Here is a 24,484-nt window from a genome sequence, read left to right as displayed (position 1 = left end):
TTTAAATTTGAAATTGTTGACGGGTGGAATGGTAGATTTGTAAGCTTTATGTAAACTGTATTAGTTATTTACTATTTTGATATTGAAATTGCGTGTATCGATTCATAAACTTTTATATTTTCGCCGAACCTTCGAGCTTAAATCATATAATTAAACTTCAAACCGAGTGTTATACCGAGTGTTAAAAAATAATATGTCACATTCAAAGCGCCTCGTCCAATCACAATTATTATATCTTAATTTAATCCATCGATTTATCTAGACAATCTTCTTCGAGATTATGCAAAATGTTGTTACAGGCTATATCGATGTATTCACATTGTACTTAAACAAAGCTACAATAATAAAATCGGGTGCAAAAATAGTAACCAAGTTTGAAAACTTACACTAAAGCAAAACAATACATTTTAAATTTGCCAGATAGAAGAAGTTTATTATGAATCCTTGAAATATATGTTTTTTGTTTAGTATTAGTTTACACAATTTAATTTTCTACATTTATATTTATTTACAATATTTATTTTAAACTGTATATTTCTGCAAAATTGGATTGTTGTCATTGAATTCTTCCTATCAAAAAAAAAAAAAAAAATCCTTATTAATCCATAGCTAAAATAGAATAAGTTCGTATAATGTTACAAAAAAACAATGTAAATTAATTGTGTTTTGTATTTACAAAAAGTCTCTAAGGAATGATATTTTATAGTATAAGAACTATATATGTATGTAATAATCTATATAACGATTAGATTAGTTTACCTGATGATCTATGATAAGGACAATCTTGACAATGGCGAAAGCTATGTAATGCGATGTTGCCCAACACACATTCATTCGCAGCACGCACTAAACACAATACAAAAACGTTATTATATTAAATTAATATTATATATGAAAATGAATAACAAAATATAATATTTTAATATGTAATGACAATAATAATAATATAATTAAAACGGTAATATTAGAGGACAAGTTTCATTACAGCGGACAGCGAGGTAACGTTTCAACGACGTTATCAAGACGTGGTCGAGGAATTCCCTTTACTTAACCGAAATTTCAATCACGACCGACTTATAGTGAACTAAATCGAATGCTAAACGATGCTATTTTATGTTTTAAGATTATATAAGTGAATCATCCAATTATTAACATTTACTTTTTAATTTAAAAAAAATTGTGTGTGTCACGGGACACGCGATTGATGTGAAACATAAATATTACGTTAAATTTATATAGCTTTTTGATAGATTACTGTATGAATACTATTGAATACATACTATTGATGGAAGTGAAAATAAAAGTAATACAAACATTTAATGTTGAAAATGGATAATAAATAAAATTAAGTGACTATGAAATAACTTTTAAATGCAGTTCATTATGCTATTGTGTTGAAGGAATGTAATTAATGGTAATTTATCCAAATTATCTTTCAAAATCATTGATCCTTCATGGCTGTATGGAAGTAATTGCCGACCTAAAAATGCGATGATATCGTCAATTTTTTAATTGGTTGAAATGTATATAACGACCATGAGAAATTCTCTTCGGTTATCCATTACAATTTGAGAAGCACACAGGTAATATTAAACAACTATTATTATTATTATTATTATTATATTTATTTTATTATTCATTTTTTAGACGTAGGACTTTGAAATTTATTTTGTATCTTAAGAACATCTATTATACACAAGTATACTCAAAAATTGAGTATAGTGCGACCTCGTCTGTGATTAGTATTACTGCGTTGATGTAGCTGGTGCAAATTAATACGTCATACGGTAGTTTTTGAATTTTTTTTCAACTTTTAAATGTTTTAAATATTATGTAACTAGGATTTTGGACCCAACAATTAAATAATAGTACTAACAATATTATTTTTATTATTATTAATGAAATACTATTTCACATAATAAAATAAACGGCAAACTAACCTTTGGTTTGAACCACTAAACAGAGGAATGTCATCCTGAGAGTTTTTTTTCGCGGGGCTAAGTGTAACGTCACTCGTATTAAAATAATTAATGAAATAATAATAAATAATAAAATAACTACAATAAATAATAATGTATAATAAAAATATAATGATTATGAAAAAATGATAAAGAAAATAATGACTATTACAGCCACCGCGCGGATAATAGGTTAAATCAGCCACTGCCGCCGCCACCCTAACCGCCGACTGCGTACAGACTAGTCGCAGACAAACCACGAGCGTTTAAAAATTAATTATCACATTAAAAATTATTTTTTTTAAATAAGAAATGACTACTTACCGTTACAAATGCACGGTGTGTGATTACACGTCTCACAATATCTTTCTGCACAGCAACAGTCTTCGACCAGTACATAAGATTTTGGGCAATTTAAGTATTAGGCGTTTCAAAATATAACGAAGATTATGAATTAAAATTAATTAGTGTACATTTTTAAATGAGCTCAAAATGATGTAGTCTAATCGAAGTTGCACAACTGTACTAACCTTTGCGATTTGGTACATATAAAGTAAAGGTCTGTCACATTTACGAAACAGGGTTCCGTTAAAAGCTGTTAATTTTTTGTCAAGTTCGAAGTGTTTTATAAAAAACGTAATTTATATTACATTTCAAGATAAACGAACAAGAGATTTAAGGCGTCCAAGATAAATTAGCTTTCGTCGAGAATATTTTTGATAACATACATGTCAATTGTGCAAACAAAATTAAATGAAACAAAGTAATAAGTGACAAAAAAACATACCATCTGGTAATGAAGGCTCGCAGTCTAAAAAACAAAAAACCAAATCAAATGCTAAACGATACTATTTTATATTTAAAAATTATATAAGTGAATCACTAAAGTAATTACGTTTACTTTTTAATTAAAAATAATTATGTTTTAAAAATAAGTTATGATTATCTACCATTGCACCCGCACGGCTGGAGTTTTAAACATGAAGAACACCTACAACATTTGGGTGTTTCTGTTGTCTGAGGCGTTCCACATCCCAAGGCTTCGGCAAGTCCACAAGATTTAAAGCAAATAAAATATTAGGTATTTCAAAATATAACAAAGATTATAAATCAAAATTAATTAGTGCAAATTATTAAATGATTACAAAATGATTTAATCTAAACGATCTCGCACAACTATTTTAACCTTTATGCGTCGGTAAATAACTTGTTGATGTTATTATCACACTTAACCAGATTAAAGTAGAGGTCTGTCACATTTTCGAAACAGGGTTCCGTTAAAAGCTGTTAATTCTTTGTCAAGTTCTAACTATTGCACAATGTACATGAACAAAAAATTTGTGTTTTATAATAATATAATTTATATTACTGTGTATACAGCATGTTTAAATTATTTCAAAGATATTCGATTATAGAACTATTAATAATCGAACATTTAAAAATAAATGAACAAAAGATTTAAGACGTCCAAGATAAATTTGCTTTTATCGTGGATGTTTTTGGTCCCATAGTTCAATTGTGCAAACAAAATGAAATGAAACAAATTAATAAGTGACGAAAAAACATACCATTTATTACTTTATCCCAGGCTAAAAAACAAAAAAACATTTTTATTATTGAATATGTAAGAAAATAATAGCTTTAAAAATAACATTTTTTACACGAATTTAAATCTGATAAGGGGGATACTATACTAATTCCAGTAGATGAATATTAACACATCTCTTGTATAGCTGGTGGTTTGAACTTATAATGTTAGAGAAAGAGTTCGACGAAAATCACAGGAAAAAAGAGGACAATGATAAGAAAAAGATCTAACTTAATGGTATACAAAAATAATAATTAAATTTAAAAATATAATAAAGAAAGTGCACATTAGGCAACTACTAACTCTACTGTCTATACTATACCTGATTGCTGATTTTCGTCAGCTATAATTCAACAAATTATACAAATCACATTAATGTTTGCTAACTTTAAATTGACATAAGAGTATTTAGAAAAATAAATATCAAACGAGTTTAAATAGGAATCATGTTTTATACGATTTTTTAGTACTTTGGCGCTGCTTTTACATAAAAAAAGTTAAATCCCTATTGAATTTTGTAGACTAATCTGATCTAGGATCATTATCATTTCTAAATTTATTTACAATTTTTTTAAATATCTATTAAAATGTCTACATTTAAATATTTCTGTTATGAAAATATTTTTTTTACCAATAGATTTAGAGAAATATGTGGAATCCAATTAACTAAATTTACTATGAAATATTTTATAAAATATGTATAACAAACCATTTTTCGTTTGACTGTCTCAGAGAAAGATTTTTTTTTTTATTAATTGCTTATGTAATTACACACTATAGCACTAGGAGAAAGATAAAGAATGATTTCTATCCTTTAACACTATACAGGTTGATTATTTTATCGTGGCCCACTCAATATATCATAGAGTTTAATAAGAAGTTAATTTTTTTTTTTTCACAATTTATACAATTTGATCTAAATTATTCACAATTTTTTTTCGTTTTTATCCCCTTTCATCTTAGTTTTTTTTGTTGCAAATTTCAAGTTTTAAATGGTAACACATACATTTCATTAGCATTCTAAATTGAGAAAAATGTACTAAAAATGTTGACTGGTCGATAACCAGCTTCGGATAACTTTGAAGTTATTGAGGTTTCAAGTTTAGGGCGGGAGAAAAGGTGGAGTGTAGTTTTTTTTTTATATGCGAAGACTATCCACCCGCACTTCCCCTCCCGTCCTAACTTTTAAACTCTTATAACTTTAAGAATACTTGCCCAAAACTGGTTCTCAACCAGTCAAAGTTATTAGTACATTATTCTCAATTTAAAAAGGCAATGAAATATATTAATTACTATTTAAGTATTAAAAGTTTCTATTAAAAAACTAAGTTTGGAGGGGGGTAGAAACAAAAGAAAATGTAAAAATTGAGGTTACATTATAAAAAAAAATTGTATTTCTTGTTGAACACTATGCGATATTGAGTGGTGTATGATATAATAATCACCTTGTGTACTTGTATATGTGTATACAAATGTATGTATATATATATATATATATACTATCCATTAGGTAACTATTAACTTCTTAGTTTATACTGACCTATTCTGACATCTCTCAAGTCATTATCTAAACGAACATATAAAACAAATCAAATTAATGTTATGCTATCTTTAAATGAGAGTAAAAAATCTTAAATTATCTGTAATCTGTTATATAATATTGTTTTTACTAACTTAGAATAGAATACAGACTACTAAAGAATAAAATTTATTTTCAAATATATCTTAAAATATATGTGACAATCAATTTGATAATAATTAGTTTTTCTCGTATAAACTCTAAGGTGTCCATGCTTCATTAATTGTAGTGAGCACTACAATTAATGCCAAGTATGAACGATTATTCAAAGCAACCCCTACGGAGTATTTTGAAACCTACCTTGCATGTCTATTTCGATAAAAATAATATTCTCAAATACTTCAAATATTTATCCAATTATTATAGCTATTGTCATATAAAGTATTTAAGTTTTTTCTTTACCTTATTTTTTATCATTTTTTAAAGTATCTACTGGCACAAAAACGAAAAATTAAAAATCAGTATCTTGTGCAAAATAATCCTTGCTTTTTGAAAAAAATATTGATTTTTTTTTTTTGAGCAACAAACGAAAAATATTTTAACTATTTTGATTACTGTGATCTCATTTTCCTCGTTTTTCGAATTTTCTATTTTTTTACATCTTTTTATTTTGTTTTAAGCGTTTTTATGAAGTACAAAGTTTGAAACTCACACATTTTATGTAAATTTTTATTAGCTGTTTAAAAAAAGATTAGTAAAATTCTTAAATATTGGGCAACACGAAAAAGTAAGGTTTTTAGAATATAATCTCAATCTAATAACCATCTGTTACTCGAAAAAATCAATTATTTTACATAAGAAACTAATTTTTATCAGTTTTGCTTTAACTCCAAAGATACTCTATAATTAAAAAATTAAAAAAAAAAAGTAATGGAAAAAACTAAAAATATGGTCATCAATTAACATAAAAGGACCAATAAAAACGAAAAAACAAAATTGATATACTGACGAAAAACATTATTTTCGTTGGAACAGACACGCAGAGTGTGTTTCAAAATATTCTGTGGGGGAGAGCTCCAAAAGATTGTTCGTACTTGGCGTTTTGGCGCATGAATTAATAAAAAACAACGTAAAATTACTTTGTTTATTTTGTAACTCCGCCGTTTGTTGTAAGGATAGTATCCTGGAATATGGACCTTTTCATTATACAACAAACAAATCATTATTTTTATCAAATATTTTGTTTATTTACATATGAAAATTATACAGATAATTCGTTATGGATAAGAAACTTTTTTTCCAAAATTATTCTAATTTTTACTTTTACTTTTTAAAAACTGATACAATGACTAAATTTAGAATCTTGTATTCCAAAAAAGTATTCAAATGAATATAATTTACATAATTTAACAAATGTTTTTCAAACTATGTAGAAACAGTGCTATAAAAGTGTGACGCAAATGGCATTGTTTTTTGGTAAATAAAACAACATATCATGTTTCTAAAAAACATATGAGCCGGATAAAATATTTTGTTAGCAATAAACAATTTTGGTTTGCGTTGCATGAAATATCGTCCAATATTTAAAATATTTCTAATGTTTTTCAAACACAATAAGTCAAAATGTTATATAAACAATTATATAATATACATGACAGCTTAAACTATATTAACAAATATTCCTTTGTATTATTATTTTAAATCATCAGTATTTTATGTCTAGTCACGAAGACTTGTATTTCATTAAAATTAATACACTTTATATTCTTAAATAATTCTAATTTTTTGTTTTTCTTTTTAACGACAGTTTCAATTACTTAATATGGCAAATTATGTTTCGAAAAATACTGAAATGAATATAATATACATTATTTAACAAATGTTTATTAAACTTTATAGAAACAGTGTTACAACATCGGAAACAAAACAAATCGACGCAGGCGTTCCTCAAGGTTCAAAAATATCATCTTTACTTTTTAACTTTTCCGTCTCGGATTTTCCTACATTAAATAAAACTGAAATAGCACTATATACTGATGACAGTGCTATATACTCAAGCTCTGAGGACATCGAAACAATAACACAAAATATTCAAGCACACCTAAAGGAAATTCAAAAATGGGGAGAAAAACGAAAAATTAAATTAAACCCTTAAAAAGGCACAGCACTCCTCTTCACTAACCGTCGCCCCAAAACTCCTAATAATTTAAAACTCTATGATAACAATATAGCATGGTCATCTAACATCAAATACCTCGTTGTCATCCTAGACAGAAAACTAACATGGAATTCTCTTATCTCCTCCAAACTACAACAAAGCTACCAGAGGCTTAAAATACTATACCCACCGATCAACCGACAAACCTCATTAAGCTGGAGATGTTCTCTTATGATATATAAACAAATCTTACGACCTCTACTGTTATATGCTGTCCTTGTATGGGAAAATTGCACTAAAACCCATTTACACAAAATACAAATATTTCAATCAAAAATTCAAAGGAATTATAAGTCGTAAAATCATTGATGAATAAGTTTCTTATTTAAAGCCACCCCTTCAAATAACAAAATGTATTTGGCACAAGTTGTACCTATTTAGTTATTTCGCCTAGAAATAATTCGCTATATTATACATAGTTTAAATCAGACCAACTATACATTTGTTCTGTGTAGAAGGGTGGTATATAAAATTAGTAATATAAATATATCAAATATACGTTTTATGCTATTTCTTTAGTTCATATAACCTCTCTTCACTCCTACTTTTATGAGCAACACACTTCTTTTATTTGTATTGCAGAACACTTGGCCAGTTTCTGAATGAAACATCATTATCAAATATTTACTCACTTAAGAGTTACGTGGGTGATAACTCAAAATAAAAGATAAAAGCCAATCAAAGTAGTGGTATCTAAATTGCGGCCAAGTCTGTTTTATTTCTCATTCAGAAAAGTCATGTGTCATTCAGAAACTGGCAAAGGTGTTAAGCAATACCAAAAAAGAACAGTGTTGCTCATGAAAGTAGGAGTGAAGTGAGGATATATGAACTAAAGCAATAGCAGACTTGGCCACAATGTAGATATCACTACTTTGATTCGCTGACTTTTTTTGGGAGTGGGTCTAGAACTTGGCTTCTTTTTACTGTTAGGTTTTTGTTGGATTAAATATAAATTACATAACATGTTCTTCAAACTATATAGAAACCGTGTTATTTATGTATGACGCAAATGGCATTGTTATTTAAAAACAACAGAACGTACCTGTTTTTAAAAAAACACATGAGCCTGATAATATATTTAGTTAACAATAAACAATTTTTGTTGACGTTACATGAAATCACTGTACAATATTTAAAAAATTCCTGATATTTTTCGATAACAATAAGTCAAAATGTTAAATACCTATATTATTATACAGAGCTATAAGTCGTAAAATCATTGATGAATAAGTTTCTTAAAAAACAAGTGGGTCCAACTAAAACAACGGTTAATATAAGGGCATTATACATTTCTAGTTGGCCTGAGTTATTAAAATCTTGGTCCTACTAAAAGTACGCTTGTTAAAGGGGCTCAATAAATGTCTAGTTGAAATAACTAAATAACTAAGTCAGGACTAATATTGGATGCTTGTTTAGAAATATTACCATTTTCAAACGGTATGCATATAAATAAGTAATATATATGGCCCAAAATGCTAAATATGAACGATCATTCGGAGCAACCTGCGGAATATTTTGAAACTAATTCTTAAATATTGGGTAACACGAAAAAGTAAGCTTATCTCAATTAAAGTAAAAACTTACATAAGGAACTAATTTTTACCAATTTCGTTTATGTCCAATGATACTATAAACATTTTTTTTTTTTTTTTAATGATTAAAGGAATAAACTAAAAATATAATCATTAATTTACACGAAAGGACCAAAATTAACAATAAAAAATTAATTTATTGACGAAAAATATTCGTTTTTTTTGAAGAGACATGCAGAGTAAGTTTCAAAAAGTTCCGCGCGGGAGTGCTCCAAAAGTTTTTTCGTATTTGGCGTTTTGGCGCTTGTAATAATAAAAAAACAACGTAAAATTACCCGGGCTCTCTTGTGACTCCATAGAATCTCCTCGTATTGCTAATTCACGGGCTAAAACTTTTCATTTAAAATAAATAAATACTTTTTTTTATTAAATATGTTGTTTAATTTTGGAACCGTGTAAATACTCCAAAAACAAATGTAAAAGGAATGTAACCTGCAGTAATGGGACTGTTATCTACTTTTAGGTTTATATTACTACATAGTCATATTATACAATAAATCAGTAACAATATACAAAGTATATAGAAAAGTGTATAAAATTAAATGTAAAATGTATAGCTGTATATAATTTATAAACATACCAGGATTGGTTTGACTGGGTCGACCATGTGTAACTAAATATGAACAACAAAAATAGGGTTTCAATACAAATTCATACTCGCTTACATAATTTTGAAATAAAAAAAATTCTTCATGGAATTAACATCTTTCAACACAATTTGTCATATAAATAAAAGCCATAAAATTATGATAACAATAAATGTCGAACCTGAGAACGTATTTAAAAAAAAATACAAATAAGAATTACCCAATGATATTGCCATTATAATGAAAACTAAAATACAAATATATTTTTGCATAATGTACTGATGAACTTTTGTTATTCTGAAAAACACGTCTATGATAGACGATGAATTCTACGACACACAATCTTTAAATGTACAGAGAAAAATTAAAATGAACATAATATACATTATTTAACATGTTTATTCAGACTATATAGTAACAGTTGACGCAAAAAGTAGTGTTATTTGTAAAAAAAAAAAAATTGAATACTCCTAAAAAACCTGTGAGATGGAGCAAACAAAACGTTAGTAATAAACAATTTCGGTTAACATTGAAAAACAAATTTGGCCAATATTTAAAATATGCCAATGAAATATATAAATATCGGAAGTATTTGTCATAATTATATTATTAAAATGCATGCATCTTATGTCAGCCTGTCATTTGACAGTAACTAAGAATTGTAGGTAGACTAATAATGAGAAAAAATCGTGAAACAAGTATACTACACACATTCACATTAATCTCAATAAAACCAAGCAAAAAAAAATATTGACCTAACATTTACCCAATTTTATATTCTATAAACAAAAGAGTAATCCTAATTAATTTTCATCCATTTTCAGCTAAAATACAGAATTATCGAAAAGACCCATACAACTACCTACAATGAGTCACTTTTTTAAATTTTAATGCACAAAAACAATGTAAGCTTTTTACAATATTTAATACAAATTATATTTTTAAATACTTATCTACATTTCTTTACACTAATATTATGCAATAATACAATTTAACAACTAATTTTTACTATTATTTTCCTTTTAATAATAGTATTTGATACAACATAGAGAACATTTTTATTGTAAAACTTCATACTTGTCAAAACTTTTCAACTCATATTAGATAATATAATAAATATCAGACACATTTATATAATATACAATACAGCTAAAAACCATATTTACAAATATTACTTTGTATTATTATTTTAAATCATCGCCGGTGTAACGGTGTAAAAGTTGTTGCTAAATATAAATACATATTATATATTATGCTGTTGTTTTTGACATCATTTAACAAAGCCATTTACTGACCTCGATTAAAGCAAATGGGATATATTGTTAGGATATATAAGTTGGACAAACTATATATTTTTTCTGTGTAGGAGGATGGTACATAAATCAATAGTATAGATATATCAAATATATATTTTATGTTATATACAGATGATTCATTATCTAAGACACTTTTTTTCTAAAATATTTCTAAATTTTAGTTTTCCTTTTTAAAAACTTTTACAGTTACTTAATTTGGAAACTTCTGTGACAAAAAAATTTCAAATAAATATAATATACATTAATTAACAAATGTTATTCTCAATATAAAACAGTGTTGTTAAAGTATGACGCAAATAGCAATGTTATTTAAAAATTAACAGAATATTCATCATGTTTTTAAAAAAACTTGTACGGCTGAATAATATGAAGTTTTTATTCATATTTTTTCTTTATTTCCAAGCCAGCGTTATCAAAATTCATAAAAAGAACCACTGCAGAGCATTTTAAAATCTGTATAAACAGTAAGCACATATGGCAAGTTATTTAATATTTTAGCGCATTTGCTTGGACAAATTCAAAACTACTTGTCAAATTAAAGTAAAGTTTGACTTGTGGTTTTTATTATACAATCATAAATAATCCCTAAGCGCAATAAAATTATACTTATGAGCGAAATCAGTATATTAAATGATTGATAGTTTACTAGTGTGAATTATGCGATTTTGGCTTTATATTTTATATGGTTCAAAAGGCACTGATTTGTTTTTATAATTTTATGAGCTTATATAGTTTTGATCTACTAAACTATTAGACTATAAATCATTTTATCAAAGTCTTATTGTAGTTATATCTTTGAACATTAAATGTAGTTGTCAGTATTTAATATCTGAAGATATCTGAACATAAGGGCACAATTAATTTCTAGTTTAACTGAGTTATTAAAAACTTGGTCCTACTAAATTATCGTGTCCCTACATTAACCATAGTTTAAGTTGGATTGACTATATATTTTCAGTGTAGGAGGGTAATACAAATTAATTGTATAGATATATCAAATATATTATGTTTTATGTTGTATACAGATATTTCATTAATGGTAAGACACTTTTTTTCCTAAAATAATTATAATATTTAGTTTGCATTTTTTATCGTTACCGCGTCACCACTTAATTTTTTTATAATTTTACACTCAAACCAAATCAATTGTCAAAAGATAACATGCAACATTTAAAGCACCTCAACCATTCACAGTTATTATATTTTAATTTATTCAGTCGATTTATCTAGACAAACCTCTTTCAGATTACGCAAAATGTTGATATAGGCTATAACAATAGAGGAATCATAAACACATCAATTGTACTTGAACAAAGCTACAATAATAAAATCTAGTGAAAATATAGTAACCCAGTTTGAAAACTTGTGTAAACTCAAAACAAGATATTTTAAAATTGCCAGATAGTAGAAGTTTATTATGAATTCGTGAAATATATGTTTTTTGTTCAGTAATAGTTTACACAATCAAATGTTGTATATTTATATTTATTTACAAGCTGTATTTTCAACTGTATATTTCTGCAATTTGGATACAGCCTGACCCCACAGCACTGTTTTCTGTTTCATTTAAAACCTTTTGAAAAGGTTATATGAATTTTATTATCGGTATTATTATTTTTTTTTAATTTTATATTAATTTTCTCACACCGGACCCTACTAAAATCACGGTGTAATTGTGTTTTAAAAATTATTTATCGAAATAAGGGAAAAACAATTATTGTATTGAATTATTCAAACAGTTACTTGTTGGTCATACATAAATGCGTACAACAAACAATATACGTTTATCCAAAAACAACATATTTTAGCGCATATGTAACAATTGTGGTGTAAAAACTAAAAATTCAGCGAAATTTCATATACAGAATTCAAATAGTTACAAATTTTTTTCCACAACATATGACCTAATGCAAAAACAAATAATATATCGGTACCGTTCCCCCTATTGATGTTAACACCTTTTCGTCGTTTACCCTTGTGTTATTCAAATATACGCTAAACACACGTGGTATTCATCACCAAATCACGCACAGTAATTTGATTTTTTACATTTTACATTTATCTGAACTTTTTCCAATTTTACAACTCCCTCTTCCCCGCAAAGCGAAAAATAAATAAAATTATTACTGATTAGTAGACTTGCTGATAAAACAAATCAAACCAGTGGTTTTTAAGTTATATACAGGCAAGAAGTACATTAGGTTTATACTGAAGTTAAAAATACTATCTAGGGAATGACAAAAAAAATGTATACAAAATAATCGAATAAATAAATAAATGCATTAATAATTAACGGTTTTTCAATTTCATTTTACAATACGGACGTTAGTCCAAAAGACAATATTTAAACAGTTTTACATCAAACAACTTAAGTTTTATTAATTGTTATAAGTATATATATATAGCATGCAATAAATGTTTCACAAAATAATGATTACAAAAATAACTAAATAATTCATAAAATAAAATTTTCTAGGTTGGCTAAATGACAACGTATTTACATAGTTCACAAAGATAGTAAGAAATTGGGATTACTATTTGCAATGCGCGGAGAATGAAGAGATTAGTTAGTAGAAGTGGGATGAATGAAAAAAGGAGCAGTGTTTCGAGTATAAAATATTTAAATGAATTTAATTTTATATACAATTTTGACTTATTGTGTTTGAAAAATATTAGGAATATTTTAAACATTAGACGATATTTTCATGCAACGATAACCAAGATTGTTTATTGCTAACAAAAGATTTTATCCGGCTCATATGTTTCTTAGAAACATGATATGTTGTGTTATTTACCAAAAAACCATGCCATTTGCGTCATACTTTTATAGCACTGTTTCTACATAGTATGAAAAACATTTGTTAAATTATGTAAATTATATTTATTTGAATAATAATTTATACATATATAATATAATATATAATAATATTTTATTGACATACAAGATTCCAAATCTACGAATTGTAAATGTTTTTAAAAAGTCAAACTAAGATTTAAAATAATTTTAGAAAAAATTGTCTTATCCTTAATAAGTCATTTGTATTCTACATAAAACCCATATTTGAAGTACCTATACTATTGTTTTATATATAACCTTGCTACAAAAAAAAAAATATATAGTTGATCCAACTTAAACTATGGTTAATATAGGGACACAATACTTTTCTAGATGGCATAACTAAATAAACAGTTGGCCCAACTAAAACTATGTTTTGTTGGGACACGATTAATTACTAGTTGGCTTAATTTAATGTTTTATTAAAACAACATGATATTTAGTTATTTAAACTTGAAATTAATCGAGTCCCTATAATAAATGTATTTTAAGTTAGACAAACTTATTAATAACTCAGTCCAACTAAAATAGTATTGTGACCATATATTAACTATAGTTTTAGTTAGACCGGCTTAGTATTTTTTAATGAGTAATTTAATGACCTTAAATTATAGGTTCAATAATATATTTAACATTTTGACTTATTAGGTTTGGAAAATAACAGAGCATAACATGTTTCATGAAATTATTGTTCAATATCTCAAATATTCCTGATATTTGATCACAATAAATCAAAATGTTAAATATGTTATTATACCGAGCTTTAAGTCAAAAAATCATTGATAAATAAGTTTCTTATTAAAAGCAACCCCTTCAAATAACAAAATATATTGTGCACAAGTTGTACCTTGTGTTTACTGTGAATTAAGGTGAATAAGTAACTCTCCAAGAATACAATGTTGGTTCAAATAAAATAATAGTTATTAAATTTTAGAACAAACATAATGTTGTATAAAATTTTGACTTATTGTGATTGAAAAATATTAATTTTACACAATGCTTAAGCAGTGTTTTTCGCAACGTCTATTCGATAAGTTTTCCGAAAGTCGTCAAAATCGATTATTTTTTTTGTTTTCCAATTTTTGTAAATAGGCAAAAAAGACTACAACACGAATACGATTTAAAAATAAATCAACACTTAAACATTTGTTTGGAAAATTATGCAATACGATTTTAGAAAACTTAATTTGTAATGAGCCATATTAAAAACAAGAAAGATTGAAAACTTCAATATTTAGTCCTCGTTTGGATTTGTTAGAGGATTGTATAATTACTTATTGTCATATCAGGATAGCCACTTATTATTAAAATAAGTTATTGAAAATTTATGCCATCTGGACGCCATTTATCGGCTGCTTACACTATCGGCGCAGCCCGTTTTTACAACAGATTGTTTCTCAATAAACTATACACACAATGTTAGTATATATATTATTAATATTATTATATAGTTAATTTTTATGTGTTGGTCGTTTTAACTAGGTATTGGGCCGTTTCACATTCCTCTCGCGACACTTGTTAATAATTTTCGAAAAAATTCTTGAAGCAATACTTTGTGTTGTAAATAACATTTAAAAATTATACTATTAAATAAGTAAATTAAATTATGAAAGACGATCCAGAGTTTAATATTAATTTTGTTGGACTCGTTGAGAGTCGTCGATGTTTGTATGACCTTCACCATTCAGACTTTTCAAATAGAACATTACAGGATCAAGCTTGGGAAAGTATAAGCCAAGAAGTTGAAGGAACAGGTTAGTGTTACATTACAAAAAAATTGTATATTTTATAACAATTCAAAAATTTAGTTGTATTGCTATGGTAACGATGCATATAGTTTAAAAAAATAATTAAACATTTTATCTCTAGGTTCGATTCCTGTGTTTAAAGATGATTTTTTACAGTATTAAAATACCGATTCGGATAAAAAAAATTTTAATTTAAATTACCTATAGTTGAATATACGCTTAGATTTTGTTAACTGTGGAAATGCCTCATCAGCAACAAAATAAAATAGATAAGGTGGTTCGTTTTATTCTACTGGCTAAGTCGCTGGTTCTGGTAAATCTAGATCCTTATTTAGTAATTAATGACCAAAAGAACATTCCTTAAAAACTCGTCTATCACTATTCCAGCCATAATCTCCGGCATCTATTGTTTTGAATTTTCTTGATGCTACTACTGTTGCCTACAAACGACAAAAAGCCTTTAATTATAATTGACGTTCGCTGGACCTTTGACACGTATATGTTTTCCGTCAATGCTGCCGCCGCAATTCGATAAATTCCATGATTCTTGATAGCATTTAGCTATATACAATATTCCAAATGTCTTTTGAAGGCTTTGTCATGTATAGAGGTTGTAAAACCTTCCATATCACTTCACTTGTAGTTTCAACTATGTTTCGTACAGTAGTTTCACCTCTTAAAAAATAGTAAGAAATAGCTTTCATAGAGGAATCGCCAGCAAAATATCTAAATAAAAAAAAAAACTAAATAAGTACATTCGTAAATATAAATATATTTACTAAACTAATTAACTCAATTGAACCGTTAAATGAATAATTTAATTATATATTAATGTAATTAGGTATAAGGTCGTCATTATTTTCAATTTTGACTTGTTTTAATTTAAATTGTTCTCAAATTTCAAGTGTCGTGTATTATTTATACTAAATAATTTATTTAATATTTTCAGTACCGGAATGTAAAGAAAGGTATAAGAATCTTCGGGCGTGTTATACCAGGTATTTAAAAAATAAATTACCATCAGGATCAGAGGCAAAATTCAAACGACCATACTACTTGTCAAAGTATATGGAATTTTTACAGCCATTTACAAAAAGTCGGAAACAAACTGGTTTGTAGAAAAACATATTTTAATGTTTTGTAAGCAAATGTTAATAAAAATATTTATGTTTGTCTAGTTAATATATCACCAATATCAACAGTAGAACAGCCAGAACTCGCAGAAAACATTAACGAAAATGATGATGATGGCGATGATTTGCCTAATGATGTCCCAGACACTGACGAAGAAGAGCTTTCTGAAGATGTCGAAGATAATCAACCATTAAAAACCTGCACAATAAAGCCCATCTTGATAAAGAAACGTCAGTCGGTCCAGTTGCATGAAGTTAAAAAAGCTGCATTTGATTTCTTTATCAGCAAAAGGAAAAAAATGGTGCCCGAAGAAGACACTGATTTATGTTTTTTAAAAAGTTTGTTGCCAGATATGAGAAAAATGTACGAAGACCAAAAAAGGCGTTACAAAATTCAAATGATTAACATAGCTGGAAGTATTTTAAGTGAACCTAAAATTCCAAGTGGACCAAAAACGTCTTCTAGTCAACAACAGTCCAATTTGTTCTCCAGCTCCGCAATTTCTTCAAATATACCAACAATAGTTGGTATACCAACCAGACCTCAATCTCACCTCAATGAAGCCAGTGAAGATATGATCTACTCTCAACAATGGTATTAATTTTTATTTGTCTACATTCATTTTGATTTTCTGTATTAGTTTTCTACATTTATTTTCAAAAAGGCATTGGTTTATTAAAGTTAGTAGTGTTTATTATGTGCAATTGTGTTCTTATAATAATTTCTTTTAGTTTTCAGTTTTCTTTTATTGTAGCTACAATAATTATACGATTACACCCACTTTTTTATATTATATACTCACTAACTAAATGTTTATAAGGAAAATATAGTCTAGTTTGATATGGTAAAAAATAGTTTAAAATAATTAAAACAATATTAATAAAAATAATAAAAAAATGTATTTGATTTACCTTAGAGTTATAAGTAGACGTTGTTCAGGACATAGTAAACTTCTAAAATTTGTGTTTTTTTTTTTTTGATAGCGGGTCCAACTAGTCAAACCAACTCTTCATATGTAGATTTTTCCATTTTATAAAAACTTTTAAACCTATCAGGATCGTTTAATTCTTTAAACACGGAGTAAACACAACGACTATTACAATTTTTGCGCCAAAATGGATGAACCCAATATTTTATTGATTATGATTTAAGAAGTTCATCATGTTATAGCAGCCAGTACGGCATCAATTTAGGTATCATATGACTAAAAATCACGTAATTTTAGTGGGAGTGTATTGACACTTGTCATTTGTAATTTAATCATCATATTATGTCACGAGTTACTTTGGTGGGAGCCGTCCTTAACACTTCAAAAAATACAAAGTTGGTCCAACTAAAATTATAGTTAATATAAGGGCACAATACATTTCTAGTTGGGGCGAGTTATTATTACTAAATTAGAGTACGCTTATTATCATATTATATTAACTATAGTTTAAGTTGGACCAACTATATATTTTTCTGTGTAGAAAGGTTATACATAAATCAACAGTATATATACTGATTCACCGTTGGGTATGAAATACCATTTATATTTGTGCGTTAATTGTATCTTTTGTTTTAAATCAAAATAATAATCGTCGTTATTATAGCGTGGTTCGGTTGCCCGTTGTAACTTGGACGGAACTTCTAAATATTGTCCATAAAGAAGTGTATACGGTTGGTACCCTGTCGAGATATGAGGGGTGCTGTTCATGTTGTACACAAAAATTGCGTACCCATGCAAATATATAGCAAATACATAGCATAAACCAAGATATATCAAATATATATTTTATGTTATATACAGATGATTCATTAGGGATAAGACACTTTTTTCCTAAGATGATTCTAATTTTTAATTATTCGTTTAAAAAAACATTTACAATTATTAAATTTGGAAACTTCTATGTCAATAAAATATTCAAATAAATATAGTTTTATATAACATTTTGAATTATTGTGTTTGAAAAACATTAGGAATATTTTAAATATTGGACAATATTTTCATACAACGCTAACCATTTGCACAATTGGTAACAAAAGATTTTATCCGGCTCATATGTTTTTTAGAAACATGATATGTTGTGTTATTTACCAAAAAACAATGCCATTTGCGTCATACTTTTATAGCACTGTTTCTACATAGTTTGAAAAACATTTGTTAAATTATGTAAATTATATTCATTTGAATATTTTATTGACATATAAGTTTCCAAATCTACCAATTGTAAATGTTTTTAAAAGGAAATCTAAGATTTAAAATAATTTTAGAAAAAATTGTCTTATCCTTAGTGAATCATTTGTATTCAACATAAAACCCATGTTTGATATATCTATACTATTGATTTTATTAGTCTATTATTTTTACTTTTATCATTTTTAAGAAGATACTGTATTATTGAAATCAGTTTACTAAGAAATATGCAGATTTTTCATTGTACATGCTACTTTTTTCTTTAGGTCATACTACGTACTGTGTTTTCATGGTGGATCTGTAAGCGTTATGTAAACTGTATTTGTTAATTAAAATATTATTATTAAAATAGCGTGTATCGATTCATAAACCTTTATATTTTAGCCAATTCATCGAGCTTAAATCATTTAATTAATCCTCAAATCTAGTGTTGTGCTGACGGTATGACCGCGTCATCACTTAATTTTTCTAGAATTCTACATTCACACCAAATCAATTGTCAAAAGATAACGTGCCACATTCAAAGTGCCTCAACCAACCACACATATTATTTTAATTTAATGTGTCTATTAATCTAGACAAACCTCTTTTAGATATGCAAAATGTTGATATAGGCTATAACGATAGAGGAATCATATACACATTGTACTTAAGCTGCAATACTAATGTAGGGTGAAAATATAGTGAACAAGTTTGAACTTGTACTAATGCAAATCAAGATATTTTAAATTTGCCAGATAGTGGAAGTTTATTATGAATTCGTGAAACATATGTTTTTGGTTTAGTAATAGTTTACACAATTTAATTTTGTATGTTTCTATTTATTTCCAAGTTGAAAATATTTTTTTTTTTTTTTAAGTGCCTAAGGGCATTTTTATTTAAACGATTAAAAATCTTTATAATTATAAATCAAAAGAGTATTAATACATACATATGAGTAAAATATATATAACACATATACAAAACATGTGTGGGGTTCTACTTCCAGTGAAGTAGTCCCATTCTTAATCTAATAATTAGACTAAGTCGAATGGCTTCAGTCGTTTGAGTCGTCTGATGTCTTGCGGGTTGTCGAGGAGTTGTATGGCAGCTGTATTTGAGTGAAGCTCCAGTCTTTTTGCGTGTTTGCGGGCAAACCGGGTAATTTCATCCTGCACGGATGTTATTTTTAGATCGCGGTGGATGATGTCGTTCTTATCATACCGATATGCTGCAACAATGGTACGAAGAGCGATGTTCTGGCAACGTTGGATGAGTTCGATATTAGACTTACTGGCGCAACCCCACAGTTGAATTCCATAGATCCAAATCGGTTTAACGATCGATACATACAGGAGACGTTTGCTGGTTAGGTCTAGCCCGGAGTGTCACCCAACTAGCCAATACAGTTTGCGCATTTTTTCTTTGATTTGCAACTTTTTCTGACGTACATGATGTTTCCAGTTAAGTCGCGAGTCAAGGTGCATTCCCAGATATTTTGCTGAATCATTTTGTGGGATTATCTGTTGATTTAGCGTGACTGGGATATATGCGGTTTTACGTAGCGTGTAGTTGACGTGCACCGACTTGTCACTATTGATTTTTATTTTCCAACGCTTTGTCCAGTCGTAAACGTTGTTGATTGTCACTTGTAGGATCTCAGTCGCAGCTTGTTGGTCCTTATTGGTTGACAGTATTGCCGTGTCATCGGCAAACATAGCTATCGTTGTGTCGTCACTAGTTGCAATATCAGCTGTATAGAGTAGGTACAAAATAGGTCCGAGAACACTACCTTGAGGTACTCCAGCTGATATACTCTTCCAGTTAGTGGTCGCTTCTTCGTATCTAACACGAAACTGTCTTTCAGTCAGATATGATTTGAGAAGTGCACACCACGTATGTGGGAGCTGCTCTTGCAGTTTTAGTAATAAACCTTTGTGCCAAATTTATCAAAAGCTTGGGCCACATCAAGGAATACACCACAGCAGTAATTTTTCTCTTCCAATGCCTTACTGATCACGTTCGTTACGCGATGAACATGGTCGATAGTCGAGTGTTTATGGCGGAATTCAAACTGGTGATCTGGTATGAGTTGTTTTGCTTCAATAAGTGGGCTAAGACGCTTAAGAAGAAGTTTTTCGAATAGTTTTGACGTGCATGGTAGAAGCGATATCGGCCGATAAGAGGTGGCTTGTTCGGGCTGTTTCCCAGGTTTGAGCAACATAATTACCTCCGCTCTTTTCCATTGCTCGGGAACAAATTTCGTTCGCAAGATGGCGTTGAAGATGTGAGTAAGGTGGATGATTGCCTTCTTAGGTAGCTCTTTAAGGATGCGTGGACTTATCTCATCGTATCCAGGTGCCTTTTTCGTGTCGATGTTGGTATCGATTTCATGGGCTACTTCAAGTGGTGTAAAGTGCCGTATGATTTCTCTTGTAGAAATGATTGGCTGACATTGAATGCTGTCAAGTTCAGAAATTATGTCGTTTGGCTGAAATACACGTTCGAGATGATGTCCGTATACAACACAGGGATGTGGTCGGACGTTAGATCCGTTAGTCCTTCAGCTTCAACATAATTAGAGGAGATGCCTTTAATAACGAAGAAGTCAAGCAGGTCGGAGATTTTCTTAGAATCGGTTGGCCAGTAGGTTGGCTCTCTAGTAGAAATTATTTCAGCGTTTATAGTGTTAGCTACTTTTAGTAGAGCACGCCCTTTCGGAGTGATCAGTCTTGATCCTCAGTGAGAGTGCTTGGCATTGTAGTCACCACCAGCAATGAATCGGTCTCCTAGCGTTTGGAAAAATGCAGTAAATTAAATTTCATCTGCACCTCCTTGCGGTGGGCAATAAATAGCCGTAACCGTGAGGTTATTATTGAACTTGTACTAATGCAAAACAAGATATTTTAAATTTGCCAGATAGTGGAAGTTTATTATGAATTCGTGAAATATATGTTTTTTGTTTAGTAATAGTTTACACAATCAAATTTTGTATATTTATATTTATTTACAAGCTGTATTTTCAACTGTATATTTCTGCAATTTGGATTTAGCCTGACCCCACAGCACTGTTTTCTGTTTTATATTCATTTAAAACCTTTTGAAAAGGTTATATGAATTTTATTATCGGTATTATTATTTTTTTTTAGTTTTATATGAATTATACAGCACAATACAGAACATTAATCCTGAGTATTCCTTGTGATTTATAGACTAAGTATATATTGTGAGAAGGATCGGTCTACGGTTATCTCATAAATCCAGACCCACACAATAAATTAATTTGGAATAAACACATAACGAAAGCTTCTCAACTTCGCATCGAAACTCGAACAGAATAAAAAATAAGGTTAATCATTTCTTAACGTCTCAATATTATTTACATATTTATATTTTAAAGTATATTTAAAGTTTTATAATTTTAGATCTTATTACCAGACATTTGGAAACTTTGGGAACTGAAAGAAGAATTGTTACTAACCGAAAGTTTGAAGATGGATTCTGGAAAGTCAAGGATAATTTTAGTAGACATGTCAAACTCACCCACCCTATAGATATGTAGAAATTGTAAAGTCATAAATTGCCGTTTTTTTTATTTTCAACATATTACAATATGATACATAGACATGAAAACGATTGGTAGATTGATTTTGGACCAATTAAAATATTTAATTAAAAAAAAAAAAATTCTATTTCAATAAGAATAAACAATATTTGATATCATATGATTAGTTTTTTTTCACTTAAAGTTGTTCGTTCTTGCAGTATGAAAATATGCGATAAATGTCATGATTAATTACATTTGAAATATAAAATGTTATGATATTAAACAATTTAAATTGTTTTTTTTTATTTTAGTAAACATTTGATGATTGACTATCGAATATGGATGAATTTTAATCAGAGAAAAAGAAAGAAATTGTATTTTTAATGATTTTATTGATAATAACGAATTATTGTGTTTATCTTTGAAAAATGATTATTGTTTACAATAATTACAAACATGATCTTTTACTAGCGAATATTTGTACTCATAATCCAAAATTGAGATCATATTATATTATAAAACATAATAACAAAAACAATTCAGTTATTAATTAAACCCAATGAGATATTGAGTGGCCCTTGATAAAAAAGTCTCCCTGTATGTAAATAATTTTTTTCATAGTATTTTTCGTTCTAAAATTTCAGCATAGTCATTTCGAATTTGTTAGGCGGTATGAAACGAATTTCAATTTTTACATTATAAAGTACAAATAAGTGTTAGGGAAATCAGTAAGCCAATAAATAAAAAAAAACGAGTTCAAACTCCACGTCAGTATAACAAAAAAGTAAAATACACGTGCCATCGTATAAAAGTAAAATCAGCTATGTAAATAAACCAACACTGCAAAATATATTTCGAATTTACTGTTTCGGTTGATGTACAATGTACTATGCCCGTAGACAAGACACAGGAAACCCTTCAGAACAGTTATTTCAAAGAACTAATTTTTGTCTTAAAATTTGTGTCGTCTCCATTGCTTAAGTAAGTAGCGATAACAAACATTAAATAATGTAATTACAATTTTTAGTCGGTTTGGCGAGATTTTAAAATTTTGGTTTTTTATTGTTAAAGATACAAAATTGTATTTTCTATTGAATATTATCCTACTCCTAGCCCTTAAGTTTTGTGCAGAAAACATATTTTATCTAAAAAATGACTTTTAACTAAAATACATAACATATTAATAATTAGACATATAAGGGTATTTTATTTAACTATTAATTATTGTATCATCAAGGTTCTACCGTGTGGCTGTTGAATTAATAAATAGACAACCGATTGACAACTGGATTTTATTGATAATAACGAATCATTGTGTTTGTCTTTGAAAAATGATTATTGTTTACAATAATTACAAACATGATCTTTTACTAGCGAATATTTGTACTTATAATCCAAATTTAAACTGATTTAAGTAGTCTGCTTAAAGATGCTTTTAGCATAATTACTATATGTCCTAATAATATTATTTGGCACTAATACCAATAACTACATTGCCTACGTATAAGGCGCATTGCGACAAAAAAGTAAGCTCACAAAAAATTAAAACATTTTTTATTACTTTAAAAATGTTTAGAATAATAATATAGTTTCAAGAGTGTACTAAGAGTTTCACATAGGCAAAATTTCTATACTACACCCTTTCTGTCGCCTTAGATGGCCAACTGAGTTTGATGACACGGATAAATTAAGCGTTACATCATCAAGCCAACAATAAAATACAAAATAATATTGCACACAAATTTAACGAGCCCTTTCAGAAATATTTCGATACATCTTAAGTTTCCATACTCGTATGAGAACTAATAACTACCCGAAACCCAGAAACCTATCGAAAACAAAACCGTACACTCACAAACAATACACCTATACAAACACCCAGCACCCTATCAACCCGTATATCGTGTATTTTCAACCCGGAACCAGTATGTACTTTAAAGAAAACCTCGAATACCACTAAATTATGACCAAACAATTGAAATTTATCGAAAATGCACTAAACTCTATAGTTTTTGAAGAAATGCCACAGTCATCTAAAAAATGCATTCACTTATAACCAGAAGCTGCAGTTAATATAGACTAACCATGTTTTATAAAAAAACCTCAGCATCCCCTCAGTAAAAAAAAGAAATTGATAGATTAGAAATAAGATATTAGAAATAAAATATTATTAATAAGAGAATAGAGATAAGAGATTACGTACACCAGTGATGATATGGAAAGTTCGGATAGTACTTTTCATTTTACAATTTTAGCATAGACATTTGTTAGGCGATATAAAACGAA

At 28.2% G+C, this 24,484-nt stretch overlaps 1 protein-coding gene across 1 annotated transcript; it reads left to right on the top strand.

Annotated features, from left to right (window-relative positions):
* The first annotated feature begins 15,220 nt into the window (after nt 1-15,220).
* Nucleotides 15,221-17,097, top strand: LOC126841447 (uncharacterized). Its single transcript, XM_050577936.1, has 3 exons — nt 15,221-15,368; nt 16,312-16,473; nt 16,541-17,097. The coding sequence occupies exons 1-3, from the start codon at nt 15,221-15,223 to the stop codon at nt 17,095-17,097; spliced, it is 867 nt and encodes a 288-aa protein (XP_050433893.1).
* The last annotated feature ends 7,387 nt before the right edge of the window (nt 17,098-24,484 follow it).

Source organism: Adelges cooleyi, unplaced genomic scaffold (genome assembly GCF_023614345.1).
Source record: "Adelges cooleyi isolate 19-005CV unplaced genomic scaffold, UGA_ACOO_1.1 ACOO_flye_CR_arks_rails_tigmint_CR_PRNA_381, whole genome shotgun sequence".
In the NCBI taxonomy this organism is placed as follows: Eukaryota; Metazoa; Arthropoda; class Insecta; order Hemiptera; family Adelgidae; genus Adelges; species Adelges cooleyi.
The sequence above is the reverse complement of the archived record's forward strand: the minus strand, read 5'-3'. Positions and strand labels throughout refer to the sequence as shown.